Source organism: Neopsephotus bourkii, unplaced genomic scaffold (genome assembly GCF_033783945.1).
Source record: "Neopsephotus bourkii isolate Nb327-2 ecotype Australia unplaced genomic scaffold, CSIRO-AGI_Nbou_v1 NB_659, whole genome shotgun sequence".
In the NCBI taxonomy this organism is placed as follows: Eukaryota; Metazoa; Chordata; class Aves; order Psittaciformes; family Psittacidae; genus Neopsephotus; species Neopsephotus bourkii.
In genome coordinates, this window is record NW_026901158.1 from 2,433,202 (window position 1) to 2,457,238 (window position 24,037).

At 40.6% G+C, this 24,037-nt stretch overlaps 1 protein-coding gene across 5 annotated transcripts in view; it reads left to right on the forward strand.

Annotated features, from left to right (window-relative positions):
* Positions 1-24,037, forward strand: part of RABGAP1 (RAB GTPase activating protein 1) — a 68,858-nt gene that overhangs the window by 39,668 nt on the left and 5,153 nt on the right. For 4 of the 5 annotated variants that reach the window (XM_061352553.1, XM_061352555.1, XM_061352552.1 and 1 more), the window contains 8 exons: positions 11,059-11,172; positions 11,910-11,984; positions 14,003-14,128; positions 14,517-14,660; positions 16,044-16,085; positions 16,405-16,533; positions 20,707-20,799; positions 21,579-21,689. In XM_061352553.1, coding sequence (XP_061208537.1) covers positions 11,059-11,172; positions 11,910-11,984; positions 14,003-14,128; positions 14,517-14,660; positions 16,044-16,085; positions 16,405-16,533; positions 20,707-20,799; positions 21,579-21,689 — 834 coding nt within the window. Of the gene's footprint in view, positions 1-7,663; positions 8,069-11,058; positions 11,173-11,909; positions 11,985-14,002; positions 14,129-14,516; positions 14,661-16,043; positions 16,086-16,404; positions 16,534-20,706; positions 20,800-21,578; positions 21,690-24,037 lie in introns of those variants that run through there. The other variant, XM_061352558.1, reaches the window with a different exon arrangement.

The following is a 24,037-nucleotide window of genomic DNA, read 5'->3' on the forward strand; positions in this document are numbered from 1 at the left end:
CTAATTTTGAAGTTCTATCTCAGATTATAATTTCTTTATTATTTCATTAGGGTTATCTGCCTCACTTTCCAATTAAGCTGCTAGAAGGTTCAATTTGCAATTCAGTGGCATGTTTTTAGTACCACGGGAAGGATTTCTGTACGCACAACTCAGAAGGTGATCATTTGCTTCATCTTGGTTTTTTGCTTTCCATAAAAAGTTTACTGGATGTTTACTTTATGATTATATTATTATTTTCCAAATAGATTGGGAGAAAATCTGTGAAACACTATTTTATTTTATAATCACCAAGTGACAGGTTTTTTTAACTTAACGGTATCTTTTATGTGAAACGAGTGTTTTGCTGTTAGGTTTGTGTTACGAAGTGTTACCAGCTTCTGCAGTATTTTTTATGGTTTTTAGGAGTTTTTTACTTGTTTTTAAGCTTCATATCACTCAGAAATCTGTTTCTCCTAGTGGGAATTCTGTGTTGCCAAGGGGCAGTCGTGACTATTTGTCACAGATCCTTGACAAGAGGAAAGTGGTCTGAGGTACCAAGGCACAGAGAATCACAACAGTGGCATGAGGTTGTGTAGAGTCTGTCTTAGAGCAGACCTGAATGAGGATTTCCAGATCTCGGCCTCATGCTGCATCTCTATGGCGTTGTTCTTTTCCTGCTCGTACAAAGGTTTTACCTGTAAGAAGTCCTGAATTTCATTAGTTTCTGTTCTGGTAAAGATGCTTCCAAGGCCTGTGTGTGGTGCGAGATGGAAACACTCAGTATTTAATCAGCGGAGTTTTCCTTGTGGTGTTACCAAGTGCTGTGATGATAATGTGCACTGAACCTTCACGAGTCAGTAGACTGAAACATTTCAGTCTGATCTTGCTCTACATCAGGGTTTGAAGTTGGCAGAACTTCTAATTCAGGTTGGTGCTTTATAAAACGTATTTCTTAGGGACTAATATCTGAGCAGAGGAGTCTACCTTCATACATAACAAGCAGAAGGCCCATTTAAAATTCTTCCATTACTTGATTCATCTAGTATAGTTAATTTTAATAAGAGGAGGTCTTGGAGGGCTTTTGTTGTTGTTTCGACACGTTTTTGATTCTGTGTACTTGAAGCACCTGCTGAACCATTTGCCTGACCTGACTCTTATTTTGTTGTTTAGTTTAGGTACCTTTTTCTTCCCTTTTATGACTTTACAGAATACAAAGACACGTCCTTTCTGTGGTGTCATTCAGGATAGACTTGGATTTTACCTCACTACAACACTAACTGAAGTTGGCAAAGCACATGTTTGTAAGTGATGTTCTGCTGAGATCCAAGAGGTCTGCAGGCCTCTATGGTTTTTATACTCAAATGCAGGAAGAGTCGCTATCTTCCCTTCTGCAACTTAAAGAATGGACACTGCAAATGCTTTCAGGCTTCCATGAGGGGAGAGGCTGGGCCATGACGGTGGAGAAACACCCGAGCTGAGTCCATTTGTTCTCCTGGTGAAGCTGTGCTTCCTCCCTCCTGTCCAATTGGCATCTTTATTTCAGTCTGTTTTCTGCTCTTCTCTTTCCCTGCCTTGAGCATGGTAACATAGGGCTTTTTTCATCTTTCATATTCTTTATGCTGTGAATACTGTCGTTTGTACGTGGCTGTAGTCTCAGGTCAGTGTATTAGATCTGTTAGTTACTTTGGGACCCATAAGACTTCATAATAGTGTGGGCTTCAAATGCATTTGGTGGAGGTTCCCTTTGGATTCCCTTTGGATGTGGTGTGGTGATCCAGCTCCTCCACTTACATAGAGGTAAAATGGGATAATACCAGTCTGTGTCAAGGTTGGCCATCTAAAGTGTTGAAGCAATAGGGAAATAATCTGATGCGATGCAGTTTGTTCAGCCAGCTTCTCACTTGGTTTTGTTTCTATGACAGGTGAGGTGTTCTGTCTCTGCAGGCAGCTTTCTGATGGTTCTTCACTTGACTTTTGTCACCTTTCAGTTTTTACTCCCATTGCAGAGTTTAAAACAAGCCACATACATTTAGTGGTGGTTGCAAATGAAAGTGTTTGTGGATTACACCTGCATCTTATTTGCATCTCTTGAGCTTTAGCAGTTAATGAAAACGTTAACCTAAGTTAATGTTCGTGTATCCTGATCCAGGTTGTGTGTTTACAGCCTCTGGTGTACTGCAGCAGCCTGTCCTGTCAAAACTGAATCTCTAGCCAGTGAATATGTGGATACTTAAACAGAGAAACAGAAGATGTTAAAGTCATCTTTGGTTTGTGCTGAAGAGGTTGAGGGGGAGCTGATTGAAGGAGATGCAGGCACTGCTCCGGGGGGAGACAGGAGGCCAGGTCACTGTGGGACTGTTGAGAAGCAGCAGCTTTGTTTGCTGAAGAAGTTTTTAGAAGTGTTGAGTTGGATGCACATTGCATTAGGATGTAGTTGGAATTTTGGGCCGCTCTTGGGGTACAGCACGAGGGTACCCCTGGGCTGTCAGGAAGGCAAAAAGGAGTCCAGACTTCTTGCTCTGACTCCTTTCTTTTTATGGATTTGTGAGATGAGGACAGCAGTTTTGTGACTCAAAGCTTTGGCTTCTCTCTGGTGGTCACTGCCGGAGTGGTTTCATTAAGAAGCTAAATAAATTGAAGAAACTCCTTGTAAAGATGAACTCGAATCTTGCTGTGCATACGTGAGTCATTCTTACATGTTAACACCAGTCACGTGATCCGAGCAATCAGATGCTTAATAAACCAAGTCATTGCTTTTATGGGAAATTGAAAAAAGTTCTTCTGGGATTTCAGCTGTAAATGAATCCTTGAAAATCAATAATTAGATTAGTAAAGGATGACATTTTAATATGCTGGCAGGAATATAGAGGGATTTGTCAGGGGAAGCAAAACCAGACTTTGCACTAAAGTGGCTTAGGTGTATTTATAGTGCTAGTGATTTTGTGTGTGTGCGTGTGTGTGAAATCTTTGGACTATTTTAATATAATGTAAGGCTTTGAGCTTTAGCTAACTCGAGTTGCTCGTTTGATGAAGTTCCATTAGTACCACACTGTGAAGTATTTTTAAATATTAGCATTGCTGAGTATTGAAAGTATTTCATAAAGACATTTTTTAAAGACATTTTCTGTAGATGCTGTCAAACGAATTGATGTTTAGTGTACAAAGAAATAAAACCCCGGAGGGCTGTAAGGTACCTGTGTGTTTCTGAGCACCTCGGGTTTGGAGGGGTTAGGGATTTCTTGAGGTGAAATTGTCATTAAAACCTACTAAAAATAATGGTGCAGTTAATCCTTTCAGATAACAGGAAGCAGCATTACCTCCAGCCACGCTTTTGAACTGTCTGAAAGGATTTGCAATCGCATACGTTTGTCTTCACAGACTTCTGTCTTCAGAAATGCTGTACAGCACAGTGTTTTGCAAGGTCCTATGCTGATAAATTTCTCTCCATATGTAACCTTTGAAAGCTACTTTCTATTGTAACTCTAGCATGTAAACACTAGATTCAATTTTGTATTCCTCTAATGAATGCAACAGGATGGAAACGAGTTTGCAATTGCTAATGATGAGCTTTTTTACTGTTCTTAATACTCGTGGGTATGTCTTTTCTTCAGGGATTTCAGAATTGTCTTAGTACCTTTTTTAATTGTTTTGTTCTTTCCACATGCTGTTTACAATTAAACTGCAAGCATGGGAGGCTGTGCGTGCATGTGCTTTTAGGTTGCTGTGCTAAAACACAGTGGAGCAATCTTACTTTAAAGGATGCTCGCTTTTCCTTGTGTGCCACCCGTCTCCTTACACACCCTCATGGTAACTGGTACAGCAGAAGCCACTGGTGAGATTAGTTCAGTGTGTTCGGTGGCGATTTGACATTTGTCAGAGGTTTGTTACAAGGAGTTTTGAGTCCAGCTCCTTACCCGAGTAGTGTTACAATTCGTAGTTTATTCCTGAGTGTTAGCAAGAAGGCAAAAAATAGACAAAATCACAGGTAAGGATGTGTACGTGTGTGTTTGTCAGAACTTTGTGCACCTTTTAATGCTGGAAATCGTTTCCTCTTAAAAGATGAGAAAGAGGCGTGAGTGTGAAACCCCTGCTATAAAGAACTAGGGAAAAAATCCACCAAAGCAGATTAGAAAAGCAAACAGGTGAATTAGAGCCAATCCCACCCTTAAGACTTTCTAATGCTGTGTTTAATTCTGACACAGTGGGGAGTATCAGCGGCTCGGGCTGTGTTCCTCGATGTTCCTCGTGTCTGCTGGGGTTTGCCCTGTTCTGAACTCTGCAGGAGAAGGGGGGGGGGGGGGAGGCGGGTTGGGATGCAGGGCAGCTGAGGAAGAGTTATGGTGGCTCCAGAATATGATGTATTTTGTGCCAACTCAGACTTGCTGTTAAAAGACAGGGGAGAGGGGTTCTTCTCCCCCATCATTTTAATAGACATTTCTGTAGCTGATTTTTTTGACTCAGACTAATAATAAGCAAAACTACAGTTGAGCCAAAAATGACAAATGTTACTGATTTAAAATAATACTTGCATATTTTTCAATATTAAATGGAACGAGATAAATCGGAAGCATGTAAATATCTGATTCGCAATCTTTGCATAATTATTTCCAAGAGGTAATTTTGCTATGAGCTGTTAAAACTCAAAATGTATTACTCCCTTTGAGATGATCTGTACCCCAGCTGTGTCATACGTCTCTTGGCTTGTTTCCTTATTGCTGTAGATGTATATACTTATATATATATGTGTACTCGGTGGCTGTACCATTACTGCCATGTTAAATAGCTTGCTTTAAAATACATATACATGCATATATATGTAAGATACTTATAGGTATTTAAAATACATATGCACACCTATATATGTAAAATACATATATGTATTTAAAATACATATGCACACATATATATGTAAAGTACACATATATATGTATTTTATCGCAGGCAGTTCACCATGGCAGTAGTGGTACAGTCACACAGTTTAGAGTTTTGTACAATATGTAATTTTAAGGATGTCAATGTGGTTCTTAGCGGATTTTATAAACCCTTTTCTGACCCTGTCATCAGCACTTCCCATCCTCAGAGAAACTGCACATTCTTCAGTGACTGTTCCACTGGTTCCATTTTTTTTTGTCTCCCATTTGTTCTGGATTGATGTAATCTTGATACTACTAAACTTTCAAGGGCTGTTGACCCATTTCACATAGCCTAGGATTGCCTGTTCTCCAAATGTATGGATCATGCATCAACAGTACTAAGTAGCCTTACTGTTTTGCCTAAAAGCCTAGCTAATTTATTTACTATTCTCTCTTTAAAGAGAGGTCTCTGGAAAGGGGTAGCATATTTTGGGATGCTCCTTCTCTTTAAAGGGAAACTCAGACTTTGAATAGCAGTACTTGTTGATCAGTGATATTATTGTAGCCAAAGGATGCATGGGTGGTTTAATAGGAAGTTTTTTGCTTCACGTTTCTTGATGAGATGTAGTGTTCTCCAGAGCTGTGTGAAGAGTGTAGTTTTTTATTCTGAAATGCACTTGTACACTTTATTTGAACGGTCTGAATGGATCATGAATACATTTAAGAAATAAATGATACGTCACATGTTTTCACGTCTTGTCTCGCATGACTTCTGTGTGGCTGTGCTGATAAAGGTGGGTTCCTGTGGGAGTGGGTGGGGTTTTCTCCTCTTATCTTGAGTGCTCTAAATAGTCTGGCTTGCGCGTAATTGCCCAGAGGAGGAAAACCTTCCGGCGTGCGTTCCGTGTTTATGCTTTATCCATACATGATGTAGGGCACTGGAGGCAACCTCCTCTCTATAATTTTCCTGTGGGAAACTTGAGCCCTAAAAGGAAACGAACACAGCGAAAGGGCTGGATATCACAAGGGATTCACTTTTATTTTTAGAATTGCACTATATTGCCATATTTGGACTGAAAGTATGCTGTATCAATGCACTATTGTATCAAATTGCAGCTAACCGTTCCAAATTGGTCTAAATTATTCAGGTTTTTTCCACAAATCCTACCCATTTGTGCATGGGAAGTGCTAACTCCAGGTAACACATTCTGTGAGCAGCATTTCTTGTGAGGAGTTTACAACTGCCTTGCTTTGAAAGCAGGTTTTGTGCTGTTTCCTGAAGGACTCACTAACAGGTGTAATTCTTCTTAGCAACACCTTCTCACAGTGGTTTGCTTGAAGACAAATGCAGGAAATGCACCCTGTGTGAAAGTCAGTCTAAATATGAAGTCATCTTGGGAATGCCACCAACCTGCAGAACAGACCTGGTGACACAGTATCCTGCCGACACTGAAAATAGCTGTCAAAAGACCTTTATAATATTTTCAGACCTGCTCATAATGTACAGATCTGCTCAAAATAGCTTATTCCCATTGTGCAGTATTACCCTTTGTGCTGCCCATGAATGGTTTAGAGAGTTTGGACTTTTCTCTGTTTCCAACCCTAACTGTTCTATGATTCTATGATTCTATGATTGCAATTGCTGGAGCTGTCAGCTGGCTTGATGCCCTCTTGACTTGCTTGTCTACACCTTGCAACAGCATGCCACGTGCTGCTCTGACCTTCTTAAAACATAATTGCAGGGTGAAAATCCGTCCCATCGTGTCAAGAGTGGGAATCCAGCAGTTTGGGTTGTGGTGGATGTGTTGGGAAAGTCACCCCTGTGAGCAAACCTCCATATTTTGAATCATTTGAATCACTCTGGGGTTAGGGTAGGGGGAAATCTGAGCCCCAGCCCTCAGTGTTTTCCCATGTTTATGTTGATTTTGAGGTCAACCTGTGTCTAGGTAAAGGCTTTTATGTTTTGTGCCCCCACTGGATTTCTCCAGTCGCCCAGTGCGACAGGAGTTGGGCTTTGGGTGTCAAACCATTTCCAGCAGACAACTTCCTCTGCTTCTATGGAGATTTCTTATCCCAGTGGGTTTTTTTCATCACAGATCTTGTCCCTTCAGCACTTCTTTGCCGCTGCTTCTTCATCCTCTTGGGTTTATGGAGGGGCTTAGGAGGAATAAACCTGAGCTGCTGAAAGCTACAAGCAGATGAGCCCCATGGAGAGGTACTAGGAGCTTCAGCTCTTCCATGCCTTTTAATTGTGGCTTAAGCTACAGAAAAAGCTTTCTAGAGTTACCCATTCTCCATCTGATCACATTGATCGAGTTTCTAACTGCATGGTGTGGTTAGATCCTGGGAAGATCATGACAACACAAGGAAAACATCTTCTAACTGTGCCCAGTTCAGGAGGTGGGAACCAGTATGCTTGAACACGCAGGCTGGTACAGCAGATGAGCTTTTATCTGCTGCACTGCATCCTGGTTTCCATAATTACACACGTAGCTACTTTCTAAATCAATTGCAAAGGAAGGCTTCCAGTATAACTTCCCTAGTATTTTAAAGAGCATAAAAGAGGGGGAGGAAGGGTATGTTATTAGTCTGAGCATCCACATTTTCCTGCTTTCCTTCAGAGCTGCAAACTGTTGGGAGAATTGTAATCTTTGCTGCACTTGCCTCAGTTCTCATGGCTGTTTTCCATGCTGTTTTCTTTATTACTTTCTTTTTCTTCCTGTCATTCTTAGCTTTCTATTTTTCTATCCCAGTTTGTGAAGGGTGTGGGTTCAGAAGGGTTTCCTTCATTTCCCAGTCCCCTGAAAGCATGAGAAATTGCCCATTGAGCCAATTCTCACAGCAAGGTATAAAAATAGGAGTAAAGAAAAGGTTACACAATGCTTGGATTGCAGCAGTTTGTACTAATGGGGCGATTTCAAAGCCATGGGTTGAAAAACATATTTTAAACCTTATCATTTCCGTTAATTTTTCTCTCTCCAAGCTGTGCTTCAGCTGCAGGAACCAGTGCTACAGATTACTTGAGGAATTGTACTGAAACACAGGAGTCAAGTGCTGAACAAGTCACGCAAAGCCAGAGAGAGGCCACTAATTAGTTCTCTTTAGTCATAATGAGTGATTTGTTTGAGAAGCCTCTCCTAAGAGTTGCCAGCCAGATGCTTTGGTCTCTGCTGTTAACTAAGTGGATTAAAAGACAAGTGGATTTAAGCTTGTTTTGCCATTGCAGCAGAACACAGGTAACACTCCGAGATAAACCCACTTGTTTGGTACCACCAATTGCTATTTGCAGTGAACAGTAACTCTGCTCCTGCAAAGCTGAGTGCTTTAATTCAGCTTTGTGAACCTTAAAGAAACTAAAAGTTATCCCTGAGACTGTATTCACGTGCTTTAAAGTTCTCAGAATTGTTTCTGAATGTTGTCTTTTTCTACTTGCAAAACCAGCTGAAGCTAACAGCCAGACATTCTTGTACTTGTCTTTGCTGACTTGAAAGGCTTCCATTTAGATGGAATTTATTTAGCATTGGATTTTGTTTCTGATTTCCTTATAATGAGATGGACCTCCTTGCCATGTTAATTATTATCAAATTGAAATGCTAACAGTACTTTTGATGTAATTTCCAAAACAGCCCTGTAACTTGATTCTAGTGACAGTGTAATGCTTTCCTAATGAAATGTCTGTATTAAGCCACAGAGAGGAGCATTAACCTTGGATTAAAATCAGAAGAGAAAATGAAGCACACTGTGGTAATTCTGTTCTTGTTGTTTGCAATATCATTTTGTGAAGAAAAAGAGCAGCTAAAAGCTGCATTTCATTATCCTCGCACTGATTATATCATGTTCTTCTGTGCTATCTGTTTTACTTCTAACCTTTTTTCTGTCTAACAGAAACATGGGCTATTTGGATGTAGTGAACCTTGGCTTAAAAACAATCTCTTCTATTGCGCATCTACAGAGCATCTTGCATGTTTGCAATGTTAACCTGGACACTGGTGCATGGTGATTGCACATGTGAAGAAGACTGGCCTTTTTGTGTGTTCAGTCCCTGCCAGGGGAGCCCCCTCACAAGGGAACCTCTGACCCTTTCACTGGTGATGGTGCTTGATAACTATCATGGCATCTTCTCAGATGATTCCCACTGTCATGCTCTTGCTCTCATTAGCTACACAGGAAAGTCATCTTTGAAATAGTGGGAAGAGGAACCAATCACAGGCAAATCTAAATACCTACAGACAGAGGGCTTCAGTTCCTGTTTGATTTTGGCAAGTTGGATAATAGCTATGGTTATGGGAGTCAGCTAGAAAATAGCTGGGTCCTGACTGCCTCGAAAGGTACAAGACGTGGTGAAACATCCGTGCAAAATCTGGACACTGATTAATCAGGAAGCGCAAAATATGGCATAAAATTGTAGGAATAGTTCTGAAATGGCAGAGGTCAATGAAGTTATTTTCATTTGACATAGTGAGCACAATTTCAGATTCAAGAGATCTACTGAAGTTGCCTATCACATGCTGGGTGAATTAAGTGTTTTAAAGACAGCTTGGAGTGGTTTCTGTTGTATGCTAGTCACAGAATAACTTGGGTTTGGAAGGGGCTTCTGGAGCTCATCTAGTCCAACCTGCTCTAAGCAGGTTTTACCAGATTAGGTTGCTCAGAGCCCTCTTGAGTTGAGTCTTGGACACGTCTGATGGTGGAGATTTACAGCCTATTTCAGCAACCCATTTCCATCACATGGAAGAAGCTGCTTAATTTTCTAATTTGCATAAATGTTCCTTGTCAAGTGAAGGGTTTGGGATCTGCGTCAACTCTTTTGACAGCTATTTTCTGTGTGCCCACTTAGTGTCACTGTTAGGTGTGAGCTTTAAAAATACATACTACGTACTACTGTTTTTTGTGCTAAAGGAGGCCATGTGATGGGTATGAGCTGTTTCCTTTGGCTTCCGAAATAAGCAAATTGCTTCATTTTGCTCCTGGGGTGGGAGAGTGTTCTGTTTTCAGTGGATATCCTTCCTTGCAGTGATGTGAGCTCTGACTTCGGTGACTAAGCTCAAAATAGTTTCAATCTGAACTGAATGGGATGGATCAAGAACATCTCACTCGGTCATTTGTTCAATACTGACAGAGACCAAAGAAGACCTTGGTGTGGGAACGGCATCTACTGATTATCCCATTAGGAATGTGAGTCTGTTGTAGAGGGCAGATTAGGTTTAAACCGGACGTTATTCACAAATGGTTTCTTGTTCTGTGCTTGACACAAACCTCTTCCTTCTATGTTCTGGAAACCATTTTCCTGGATACTTCTCCCGGGTAGGACTAGGATTCCTCCTAAGCCACCATCCTCAGTGGGTTGTTTGAGGCCAGTATTGCAAGTAATTTCATGGCGGTGGCTTGGTGTTTAAATCACACAGTTAAAAGTCTGTATTTAATTGTTCTGCTTTGTCAAGTTCCTTTCATCTCTACTAGGAGTTCCCACTGCCTTTTGTGTAGGACTTCCCCGTGATGCATTTTCTTGGTGTTTCTTCCAATTGGTCTTTTCAGTCCATTGTTCACATTTACTGGTTTTCCTAATTGTATGCAGCTTGTTATTGTTCAGCTCTCCAAGTGTCAAAGGCATCTGAAACTGATTGCATCAGAGCAAAGTAGGAAACAAAGTTCCACCTTCCTCAAACCGAAATGCTCAGCTCATACAGGCGACTGTCCCTGCATTATATCATGTTTTACTGTACAGTATTGTCTTTCTTGGGCTCATATACTCAGTTGTCTACTTTTCTATTGTCTAATTCTGTGAAGGGGATGAAGAGTGGTTTCTCCAGCTGGACCTAAGGGACAGAATTTGGACAGCACCGTGGAGCTACTTGCAACTGATTCTTCCTGTCCACAGATGTGACAGAAAACAAATGGGGCCAGGCAGTATTTGCATTCAGGAGTCTCCAAGGGAAGGCTGCCATCTGCATTGCAATGTCCTGGAACACTTGTCTGTGTGTGTGTGTGCTTTTTCTGCTACTCACTGACCATTCCCAGATGTGCTTCAGTAACCAAATCTATCAAGATTGAGATCTGGAGCTGCCAGCCTGCAGGCAGCCTGTATCTGGTTGAATAGCCTGGGTTTTGTTAAATTTAGAACAGTGCAGAGAGCACAGCGCCAATCTCTTAGCTCTCAGGCCCAGCATATTGTAATTTATATTCTTTTGATGTGTTTTCATTTACTTCTTTGGTTTTTTCCTAATAGGAGTCTCCACAAGACAGTGCTATCACCAGAGACATCAATCGAACGTTCCCTGCGCATGATTACTTTAAAGACACTGGGGGAGATGGCCAGGACTCCCTGTACAAAATATGCAAGGTATTTGTTTAATTCTTCTTGGCTTGTTTTGGTAACTTGTGTTTAACATCAGTAACAGATGTAACTGTTACCTGAGAAGAGTGTGTATGTACTACTCTTAACTGTACTATGGAGACAGACTCTGGCTCTAGTCAGTCTGGTTCTTCATTGTAGGTGTTGAGTTAGTTATAGTGCCGTTCAGATAGGAGACCTAAAGTAGTAAGTCCTTCTGGATTCCTGAGCACTCAGGTGTTCTACTTGAAGGGATTCCAGACATGTAAGCCTGAATCACTGAGCAAATTATATGCTATGATGGAGATGAGGGCTAATTCCATACTGATAAGAGCAGCTCACCTTCGGCTGCAGCATTCTCCCTAGTTGTCAATATTGTCTCAGTCACACTGGTGAAGTTAGGGATGTGTTGTAAGCTTCCAGCACTTTTTCTTATGTGTCACAAATGTTTCTCTCTTCCTGATGTCCCTATAGCACCTGTTCAGAGGTAAAAGCACTCAGATAGATGGTTTAATATACTGCAGCCTTCTTGGTGCATCACCATAACCAGCTACTGCTACTGTATTGCGGTGGTTAAATAACATGTTTTGTGATGCTATGGTATACCAGTTTGATTTTCATACATGTTTTCTTGTCATTAGAATGGCAAATGATGCACCCTGTGAAAATGTTCAATGCAGTGGTTTGTTTTCTTTGCGCTTGTAGCTCCATGCAGACTTTGTGTCTGATTTTGATTCTTCTTTTAGGCCTACTCTGTCTATGATGAAGAGATTGGCTACTGTCAAGGCCAGTCATTTCTTGCTGCTGTGCTGCTTCTACATGTAAGTGGTGGGGATTTTCCCCGTGTTTGGTTTAAGCTTAAGAATAAATATTGTTCCACTTGCCTAGAACCAATGTTGGTAACTCCTGAACTACGAGGGTTGCAGGTCACATATCCATTTGTATGTTGGTCAATAATAATGTGATTTTAGACCGAGAAGAGTCCATTGTTTAAAACTTACTGCGATATTCTCAGTGACTCCTGTCTGAGGTCAGCGTTGACATCACTGTGTTCCTGTTTCAGGACCCCTTCCATTTGAAACTGCAGTCAGTTTGCCAGGTCTCAGAGCTTTGAACGATGTGCTGTGTACCTGGGCTGGTTTCTTCTTGTCTGAGCTTTTGTGGCTCTTGGCTTGAGGGGTTAGTGAAGGATCCAGTAACAGTTGAATTTTTAAAAAGATACCAATTTCTGCTCTTTAAACACTAATTGTTGTTGGTAGCAGTGATCTCATCAGAGTAACATCCTTTGATTGCTGTGTGTTGGAAGCAAGAGAGGTTTATGGTTACTCTATATTGGAAGCAAAACTTTTAGATTAGCTCACACTTTGGAAACTGGAGAGGATTAGAAATCTGAACAAATTATTTATAGACCATTCTGTGTCAGAGTTAACATCTGCTGTTTATCAGGGTTTCCATTCAAACACGGGGAGTTGAAACCAAGCAGAGTTTCTAAGGCCAGTAGTATTTTGAGGTTTCTTTTTCCCAGCTGCTTTTTGTTGCTACTGTAGGGAACTAAGTCTGAAGACTTCTCGGTAGCTTTGAGTGGCAGAGGAAGTCTGGTCTTCAGTGAAGGATGTTCCATAATGTTGTGAAGTCAGTGAAGGATATAGAAGAGATTGTAAACTCTCTTCTTTCAAAACAAAAGCCAAATCATAAATGATGACAACCTTTTAGGTCCTTGTAGCTGTAATCTGATTTACTTGATGAGCAGTTAATTCTTTATTACTCCACTGAATCAGATCAGGAAGGGTGATGCTTTCTGACAGGAGGACTGGTCACTTTTACTGACACACATGCTTTCTTGTAGCTTTTTCATTGTCATAGGTCATTTTTTTATTATCCTTTGCATAGAGAGACTGTCTGGAGTAAACCAGGTTTATTCTGGAGCTCTTTAACAATAGCTGTTGCTTCTGTGAATAATGCATGCATTTAAAAAGGCTAGATTTCAAATAAGGATCTTTTTATTTGATTCTCTTTGAAGTCAGCCCTTGGAGTGTGGCTGCTGGGGAAGATAAATATTAAAAAGAAACATGGCAGAAAAGGAAATGAAGTTCCTGCAGGTCCTTCACTACGAGTTTGGGGAATGTCTCAGCAAAGTTTTCAGTCTTCACAGACTTCATCTGTGGATTAATAACAGAATACTTGAGATGGATATTCTGTTCCGTACAGGAACAAGTGATTGACCTGAAATTTTGATGTCAGGGAAAAGTGTCTAAACATTGATAAGCTTTGATGAGTGTTTCTGCAGTTTTTGGCAGGACATGGATATTGAACTTGCCCAAACCAATGCTGAGTTGTGAAGTGCATAATTCCTGTTAGCAGTTACTAGTCTCTCTTATTCATGCCATTTAGTAAATTAACATCAAATGTAATAATGTAATTTAAAAAGGTAAATATATCAGTGAGAAGAAGAGAAAGATCCTGTTAACATCCTCTAGTAATACTGCTTTTGTCTTTAGTACTTGGGTGGCAAAGGGTTAGGCTGTTCAAAATCTGTAAGGTTCTGATTGTGCTGTGATTTGGAACACAAGAAACTGCTTTGGTCTTAATTTCTGAAAGATGACTTTTTAGTTGAGTGATTGAGGTGGTTTATTCCACAGAATAAGAATGAAGTGCCATTTGCAGCACTGAGCCTCATTTTGTGTGTTAATAGTCTTGTTTACTTTTAAACTGGATAGGGCCAGATTAAAGAGTAGTGACAGTTTAGCCTCTCTGTAAGAGGAGACGGGAGCGAAGGGCAAATGGAGCCAATATGAAAGACTGAAATGCTTTGTGGTAACTTCACTTTCCTCTCTCTCAGATGCCTGAGGAGCAAGCTTTCAGTGTTCTGGTCAAAATCATGTTTGATTATGGACTCAGGGAACTTTTCAAACAAAACTTTGAAGACTTGCACTGCAAGTTCTATCAGCTGGAGCGCCTCATGCAGGTAGGTGTTCAGGCGTGCATGAAGTGAATGGATCAGGGCCTGTGGTTCAAAACTAGCTATTTATCTTACATGTGGATAGTGTTTGTGACCTCTCAGATGAAGAGTGAGGACTGTCCATATTGGAGGGTTTTTTAAGACTAGAGAATGTTGGCTTGAGACCAGTCTGGTGATTGGACTCATTGTGAGCACCTTCTAGTGTCCTTCTGAGCATCCACACTGGGACAAGCCTTTGCCATCCTTAGAGGGGCATGGGTGGATCCAGAAGCCTGCCTTGTGTACTGATTGTCACTCTACCCAACTAACTTCTGTTACTTCAGGATTTAAGCTACAGTTCCAAAATAGTAGAAATTAACTTCCAGTATTTCTGTGTTGTGTTTTTTATTATTAGGAATACATTCCTGATCTGTATAACCACTTTCTGGACATTAGCCTTGAAGCACACATGTATGCTTCCCAGTGGTTCCTTACCCTCTTCACTGCAAAATTCCCTCTCTACATGGTCTTCCATATTATTGACTTACTCTTATGTGAGGTATGTGTTATAATTGGGGACTTGTACTGCGATCAACTTCTGACAGTTTCTCACTGTCTTGATTCATGTCCTTGTTACTATCTGTTCTTTCAGAGCTAGGCATGTGATAATTATTTTTATGCAGAAGTGTTATGTTTCTGCAATGAAAAAGAGTTCTTGGCATTTTAAACGTACAAATTAGGCATCAAAGTCTGTGTGAAAGATTATAATCTCCTATTTCTTATAGCACTGTTGAATCTCTGTGAGATTCTGTAGAGTGCTCATGGGATGAGAGTTAATTTACAAATACATGGATTCCTCTCTTGTTAAATTGTATTATACACAATGATAACTTATTTATTTACAATATTATTGCATAGAGGCCTTTGTGTATGAAATTGCCCAGCTAACTCTCATGCTGGTAATTTAACAAGCTTGGAGCTCTTTCCCCTGGAAACTTGAAGTCTCTTTATATTTAACAGCATCTATTCAGAGGGCAAAATTCTTTACACTACGATTTTGTATGTAATCATGTTTAGAACACTGTATTTGGTAGGATGCTGGTAAGTGATTTGAGTGAGAGCTTATTAAAATAAGTGAACAAATCACATTTTATACTGAAGCATCCTTGAGTTACTGAATGGTTTGCTTTTTTACTCGCTGGTTACCATTATGCATCCATTCTTCACTGGGTCTGCAGTTGTTCCTGGGAAGTGCAGTTTGTCTGCGTTTCCTGTTCTGAAGGGTTTCAGCATTCATAAACCTCCTGGTCAATGGTTTTACCCTTTCTCTGTGTCTGTCTGCTGCTTTCTTTGTCCATGTGCCAATGTAAGAGAAAGCAACAGATGGTATCAAGAAAATCAGTTCTGTTTGTTTAGAAACACATTTTCAATTCATAAATAGTAAATGTGTTCATAGTGAAGTGTTAAGGATTTTCTTTTTACCATTGTAAAGTAATGGTGAAAGAATAGTGGGAAAAGAAAGAATCTTGAATAAGATGAGCAACGTGCCTTGATTATCAAAGGTACCCCTTAAGAAGGTGTGTGCTACTGCTGACCATATGAACTGTTTGTATTTAATTGGACTTTATAAATAAAACACTTCTAATAAGTAGTGACAAAATATGCAATAGTGCCTTCAGCATTTCAGAGTTTCAGACTACTGAGGAGATTGTAAAACCTATGATGAAACATTGGTTTTCCACTCATATTTCAGTAAAGATACTATCCTCATTGTTTGCAAAGTCATTCTCTGGGTGTTTGATTTAATATAGCACCTAGTTTCACTTGTATCCTGGTTCTCCTTATCACAGAAACTGGACAAACAAACCCTACCAAATAAATTAATATCCAGGCTCACAAATACTGAGAAATTAATTTGTTTTGTCCTTATTTTTCTCTCCAGGGAATAAGTGTTATCTTTAACGTTGCACTGGGATTATTAAAAGTGAGTATACGATGTTATATTGTGTTGTGCATTGTCATGCACCATATAAAAAATTAAGATGCCTGTTACAGAAATACTGTGGGTTTATTTTTAAAGCTAACAACTTCCTATATGCCACATCTGGTGTCTGGCATGGCCTGTACAGCACAGTGCTTTGGGGATGGGGTTGCAGGAACAGAAGCAGCCTGTCTGCAGAAGGTTAAAAAGCAGTTATGTTCCTGGAGCTTTACAAAGCTGTTGTTGCATCATTGTATCTGGGAATTCAGGACCTGTACAAAACCTGCTTGGCAGTGACTGTTTCTTCTCTCCTTGTCCCCAGACTACCAAGGATGATTTGTTACTGACTGACTTTGAAGGGGCTTTAAAATTCTTCCGTGTGCAGCTGCCCAAGAGATACCGTTCAGAAGAGAATGCAAAAAAGCTGATGGAGCTAGCATGTAATATGAAGGTAAAGATGTGGTGATGGCAACTGCAAACGTGTTGAATGGGCACCATGGTCTGTCTCCATATGCAACTTGCTTGTCCAAATGCAAATACATTGCTGTTGCTTTAGTGAAACACAGTAAAGCCCCAAGAGTCTCAGCATGCTATGGGTCCACCTAGAGATCTCGAAACCAGAGTGGCTCTCAGAAAGCAATATTCAGTGCTACTAAAATCAGGCTACTGAAAAAAGCACCTTAAATGACTAATGGTACTAATACAAAGCAATTGCAGTCAACTCTGCAGATCTTTAGTGAAATCTTTCTCCAATAGTAGCTGTAAACAGGGTAGTATCTTTCATCAGGAGGTAGGGGGGAGGTTTCATTTAAAACAGAGTCAATAATGGAAAAACAGAATGTGATCTTTCAGGCTCTTTTGAATTGTGGGTGCATGTGATCTGCAATAGGGAGCTCTTTAAAAATGCACTGATGGATGTACAGATCTTCCAGAGACATGAAGGAATAGGGTATGGCATGTAAAATTTCTTACAAGTCAAGCAAGGGAAATGACCTTGAGGTTTCTGTATTCCCTGTGTGAGTTTTGAGTTGTCACTGGTTTATGTTGGGGGATGGATACTGCTTTTTTAAACAGCATTTTAAGTTAATTCCCTGATCAAGACTACTTCACTTGTACTCCACGTAGCTGAAAACAACAGGTTAATCTGTTATGATCTTTCTAGTCTAAAGTGGGTCTACTTTATCTGAAATTAAACAAAGTGCTGGCTACGTTGTATGTTGTCTAGGGCTGCCACAGTTAGCTGAAGCCTTTGGTAATGCAAAAAAGCATTGTTTTTCACGAGCAGCCCATGCAGTATTTGCTTCCTTCTTGCCTTTTCATTTGGGTACTGGGCACAAGTATTAAGTTCTGGTTGGGAGCAGAGCTCTGCGGTACTGTACAGTGGTTGATGTGCAGGTAGTTCTGAACACGAAACTTTGTAAGTACCTTCTGCTCTCTCTGAGGGAGCTTTGAGGCTCACAAGCTCACTTAGACTTGTCTTTTAGTGGGGTTGTCACAGCTCTGTGACTTCTCCCACAAACCACTGATTTGTTCGTACACTCAATGTTTAGGAAATCCTGATGATAATTAAGGCATGATTTCTATAACCCAAACCATGCATCGCAGTAAAATGTCCTCTCTGTTTCTTCTAGAAGCCTTCTTTTGAGCAGAGTGGAATCATAGAAACTAGAGTTTGCTGTGCACTGGAGAGATGCTGACTCATAAATGAATTCATCTCAGTAATTCCTGTTTTCTTACAGAGCTCTTTGAATAAATCCGTTTGAGCTCTCCTGTGTGTTTGAACCACTGAGGTAAACTGTGCAGGGGTTTTTTCTTGATTGTGGTTGTTGTAGGTTTCAGTTGCCCACTAAGCCCTATTTCTTAAATATGTATCTATGTAATAGAATTTTTATCCTCTGCCATTAAGACTCCAGTTATATATAGCAAATACTGCATTACCTCATGACTGCAAGTCAATTGCTTTTCTAATTAGTAGATATAGTAACTCAAGCTTTATGTGGGCACTTGGGAATAAACCTTTAAAGTGACATTTCCAAGAAAAGTTACAGTGAGGAGGTTATTGATTCCTCTTTATGGAGGTAATTATTTGTGTTCTAAAATGGAACACTGATAATTTATTTAGTGTATTTTAAGGAAGCTGTGATCTTTCTTTATAGTTTCATGTAGGCAAATTTTTAGTCAAATACACTGCTGTGGTTCAAAGTATCCCTTTTCCTTAAGATTCACTTAGAGGAATTCTTTGTAGCATCACTACATAAGTACATAACTTCCCTAGTATGCTTTAAAGCATCTGGCGCTCCTGGTGTAGTACCAGTACACATAACAGTGTTCTGCCTAGAGTTCAAGTATATCTTATATGAAACTAGTGTAGACATGATGGAATAATCAAGAAAAAAGCTATTGTAGCTTTCCAATCATTTACCATTAGCCACAGGTCAGATGTTTCACGTGCATCTGGTTAGGATTATGTGTAATGGGTGCATTTGCCTTTCACATTTCCAAATTCCACTCTGCCCAAATTCCCTGCATTGCCAGTGCTGTGTGAAGTAGTTAAAGCAAACAGTCTTCTCTGAGCAGTCCACAGCAAGGTTGTCCACTGCTTCCTTGAGTGCTGTGTGGCTTTGGGGAGATTAAGTGGGGAAAAAGTCCAGACTGCACTACTGGGCTTCTCTGTATCACCTCCATTTGTGTTGCCCTGATGTGAGTGCTGCATATAACTGCTTTCTCTGACCTAAAATACAAGTCTTTTGCTGTCAGTAGAAATCTCCTGCTCTGTATCTGGAAGTGTTTTCGAGCAGAAAAGGGCCTGATGTCAAAATAAATCATTTATAGGAAGGGAGAACTAGCCTGACTAAGGCATTGTGATTACAACAGCATTCTGCTGGAAAGGAGGTCAGGAAATGATCAGCTTGAGACAACACTGGCTTCTTAAAGTCACTCCTGAACATTGCTGTCAATGTCAACAGAGTTGCTGCTACTTCCTGTGCCATGAAAAACTGTGGTGGGACTTGAGTGTTCACTTGTGTTTTCTGACACCACGCAAACCCAAGGGCCTTGATGAATTCCCCAGGACATGGTTCCCCCTAGGGCTCCAGTGGCCAGAATGAGTGACAATAGCAAATCTTCTCAGGATCACCTCGTTATTGGTATCCAAAGGCAAAACTGGTTTCATGCACTTGGGAAGGTGTAAGATGAAAATACAGTGCTGTGCCTGCCTTTCTTTCCTCTCAGGTGGCTGGATGCCTCACTTCTCAAGATCTAACCTTTACATAGCTTGAGATTTGGTATCTTGTACCCAGTAATTTGGGCAGTGTTTGAGCAGGGGCAGAGCAGTGAAACAACCTACTCAAGTTACTGGCTTCATTGTAAGTAAATAATACTGGAGTGCTGAGTAAGAGTAACTTCTGCAGTTGTGATGTGGCTGGACTGACTCCAGATAAATGTCAGCTGAAGGAGAGTGGAATGTTTCTGTGCAGCCCTCACTAGAGGGAGCCTGGCCACCAGTTTTGTACAGTTCCTTTCAACTAAGGTTGTTAATGATAAAACCAAAGATAAGAGAAACTAAACATGCTTTCCATTCTGCCTGTCATTTATGTGTGTAGAATCTGTTTCATGTGTTTCTTGGAGCCTTTTTAAAGAGGAGACTGTAGCCATAGCTTCATAATTGGTTTGGCTTACTGAAATAATAATAAAGGTCCAGGAGCAGCTTTTAATACTAGAGATTTAATTTAGATGCATGCTAACTTGCACATGAAATGCCGACAGTGGTCCTGGCGTGGTCTGTGCTGCCAAACCATTGTAGCATATGGCACAGCTGGCAGGTGACATCAGGAAAGGTGCTGGTCGGGATCTGATACAGGTTCTCTGTCCTTGTAGGACTTGAACAGTGTGTACAAAATGCCAGATTCAACACCACCATTATTTCCCTTCTCACAGAAGGGGAAACTGGGGCCCTGAGGGAAGCACTTTCCCAGTGTTGTCTGTCAGAGCCGAGGACTGAACTCCAGCCCCTGACTTGCCAGAGCAGCAGGGGACAGAGCATACGTGCCTCTGAGTTGCTGCTGCTTGCTGAGACACCTTGGCACCTCTGGGACTGGACTGTTCTGTGCTGAGCTTGAGTGACACTAGCAGAAATGTCAGCTGAGCCTGCACTTGCCCTTTCAGCGTTTGCAGTCTCCTGTAAAGTAAACCAAAGGCTTCTGCATGATGATAAATGTTACAGCTGAGAAAGCAGCTGAGGTAACCTCAGCATCGTGCTAGCTCAGAATTCAAACATATCTTGTGGGTTTCAGGGTGATCTGTCCTGTGAAGCCACTGTGGTATTTGGAGCATCAAACATACCTGTGCAGCACCAAGGAAAACTCAAGTAGGATGCTCCTGTGGGTGCCTTTCAAAACCTTGTCTGTGTTCCACAAACGGATCAGAGGAAGGAATGCTTCTGGCATCATATTGAGTGCAGTAGAATTTTTTACCTCCTCAAGGGTCAGATACTGAAAACTGAGTGAGGATATTGGCTGTGTTTTGTAGAAGGCAAGAGTTGCCTAAAGCTTGTCCCATAACCCTTTGTGAATTGTGTTCTTTTATTGATGTTCTGGGCAGGAACTAATGGGCTGCTTTAATTTAGATTAGCCAGAAGAAACTGAAGAAATATGAGAAAGAATATCATACCATGAGAGAACAGCAAGCTCAACAGGAGGATCCTATAGAAAGATTTGAGGTAAGGCTTACTTCAGTCTGATTTAACACACAGTGCCTGCAGGAAGTTTCCTACTTGAACTCCTTTGAGCCCATTTCTAGCACTTGGGTAGCATGCTGATTGCACCAAAAGCCATGAACAGAGAGAAAATGCCTAAGTGATTATAACTGCCTTCTACTGATGATAATGCTGCCTTCACTCCTCCCCTTATTTCAAATGATCTTACAGTAAGTATATAAATTAATAAATATTTTATTTATAAAATAAACACAGGAATAAATCCTATAGGTAAAATTATGCCTATATGGAACAAAGTAACACAGACATACATACATTTATATCTTTTAAGCTGAAAACTTTTATGTAAACTTTGTTTACTACCTGGCAGTGTGCTGGTAGTTCTAACAGGAGGCAGAAAATAGAGGGGATTTGCCTGGATCCTCCTCTCTCACCTGTTTCCAGCATGCAAATTCTATTTTGAGCCAAGAAAAGTCAGTATTTGTAGGAACCTTCTGGCAAGGTATTTATGGCAGAATGATACCTCTACTACTGCAACCTTCAAAAGCATTTCTGTAGCTTAACAGGAGGTAGCTGAGCAGGGTTATTTATACATGGTGTCTTCTCAGGATTAATGCTTTATGTTCTTTAATTTTGTATTTACAGTATGGCTGGCTAGTTTTGTCCTTGCATACTTAAGATGCAAGGTAGGTGTTTGTGCTTCGGCACAGGAGGAATTGTGTTTGAAGACAAAAGACCTGGGAAGATCTTGTTCTTGATAATTGTTTGTTTGTTTCCCACAGCGTGAGAACCGGCGCCTACAAGAAGCAAACATGAGGCTTGAGCAAGAAAATGATGATCTTGCACATGAGCTGGTGACCAGCAAGATTGCCCTGCGAAAAGATTTAGACAATGTAAGACACATCTTTACTCTGCCTAGTGGAGACAAAGTACTAGGGCTGATTCCTCATTGGAGGCTTCATTGGACAGGAGATACATAGAGTATTTTTCATTTTGGTGGGATAGGATTCTTTCCTCCATCCTCATTGCAGACTGATGTCCATGGGAAACAGGACTGGTGACTGAAATACTAGTTACTCTGAAAAGCATTCAAATTAATTTGAGGCAGAGGAGTGGTTCTGAGCCTGTACTTGAGTAGTTGCTTCCGTCTCTATGTACATTAAAAGGAAGTCTAGCAGGAGCTAAGTCAAATCTTTGAATTGTCGCAGAGATTATAACACGGGTGCTGTTTTCTGTTTTCCTTCCACTGGTATTCTTATGAATAAGATTTCACAGCAGACAGGCTTTTGCAAAGTGCCTCATAAACTTGAAAGCCTGAGTCTGTGTGGCTCTCAGTGGAATCAGGTTCTCAGATAACCTTAGGCAACTCTGAAAATGTTATTGTGTTTTCCATTTGGCTTGTTGAAATCTGCCCATATGAACTCATCATCCTGGGTTGTTTCCCAGATCAGTAGAGCTCTCAGGAGGAGCATTTGGGTTTGCTTTGTGTTATAGGATTTTTTATTATTAAGCTTGCTGTCCCATTCCCTTCTTTGCATACTTATGTTTGGGAGATTATATTAGGATATGCCTTTTTTAACAGGACATGCAGAGACAGACATATCTGGCATTTTCGGTGCACATGGTAGGGTAGAATGCATTTAGTCTGTCTGCCTGGGGAGAGGAAGAGTTCAAGTGCTCATGTTTTGCCATTCTTGTTCTGTACCAAGATAAGTGCATTTCTGAAATCTCAAAGGAAAATGACTTTTAGAAATCATACAGTGCAGGAGTTGACAGGCTTTAAAATGTTTCAGCTTATCTGCTTCAGAGGATTTCAGGTTTCCCACGGCCTCCTGGAACCTTGCTGTTGGAAAAATACTCATAGTACATGTTGATGCCAGTGGCTGAATGTTGTTCTTAATGAGGTTTGGTTTATGACTTTCAAGTTTATTACATCTGCTGCTCTTTAGTGTTCAAATCTGTGAATCACAGAAGTATGTTCCAGAAGCAGTGTTTCACAGCGCATTGCTTATGTTCATATCCTGTTACCTATGCTTGCTCACTTCATTGAAGATATTTCTAGAAGGGTATGCAGCTGCCCAGCAGTTGCACCCATGGGGTGAACTCCTGCAGGAAAATGTACCAAAGCAGCTTTTTGTATCAGTTGTTAACTGTTGTTTGTGGCTGCTTGATCCTGTATGAGACACAGTTATGCTTTTACATCCATTCGTTTAAATGGAGAGGTGGGAGAGGAACAAAATTAAGCCAAATGTTCATTGGATGTATAATAGTCATGCCTTCAAAGATGGTCAATGATGTTGGCAGCATTTGGGTTATCCCCCAGGAGTACATAGGCAGGTTTGATCTACTTTAGGACCCTGATTCATTCTTCTAATTGGGTTCTGAACTGGTAAGTTGTGTTCTGCAAGCCAGAAGTCCTGAAAGAAAAGTACCAAAGGGCATTGTTTAATTCACCTTTTCTAATACCTTCATGGCGTGTCTGAAATCTTGCAACCTAACAGATCAAAGCAAAGCATTTGGAAATAAAATAATTTCCTTAATATCCTTTGCACTAGACCAGAAAATAGGCTTCATTTTCCTCCTGTTGTTGGACTCCCACATCCCAATTTTCTTTAAAACAGCTTAAAATCAGTGTATAATGAAAAGATGTTCTCTTTGCCTTTGCCATCTATTTTAAAAGATCAGCAGGACTTTAAGGGACTAAAATCCACTTTTTGATTTTCTTCCCTTTGAAGGGAATTGGTACAGCTGCTTTCTGAAGATTTTATATAGCAGTTGAGTTATTGATCTATTTTTATGTAGAATTCATACACCTATTGGGAAGTCCTGCATTGCTGTGTGTAAGACAGGAAAAGTGTCTCAACTTTGCAGAGAGAGTTTTCAGTTTATGAGGAGCCTGAGATTTTTCAACAATACACCTTTATTCTATAAAAAACCTCCAGTACAAAAGGATTGTGTGGTTTCTGGTGAGACATCTCTCTAAGGAGGAAAGGAGAGAGGGGTCTGACTCTTCCATTTGCTTTGGCAGCTAAGCTTTTTCATTCAGTATTTCCTGGGTGATAAAAAAAGATGGTATCACATCCATTGGTAGGTGTCACAGAGTTCTGGAGGCTTTTTTAATGTTCTATTTTTCATTAAGCCTGTTTTCATTGCAAGGCTGAATGTCTGCAAATCGAACTTGGGTCTAAGCTGGCTCTAGTCTTTTCTGGATCTTGCACATTGTAAGCTGTTCTGTGACTTG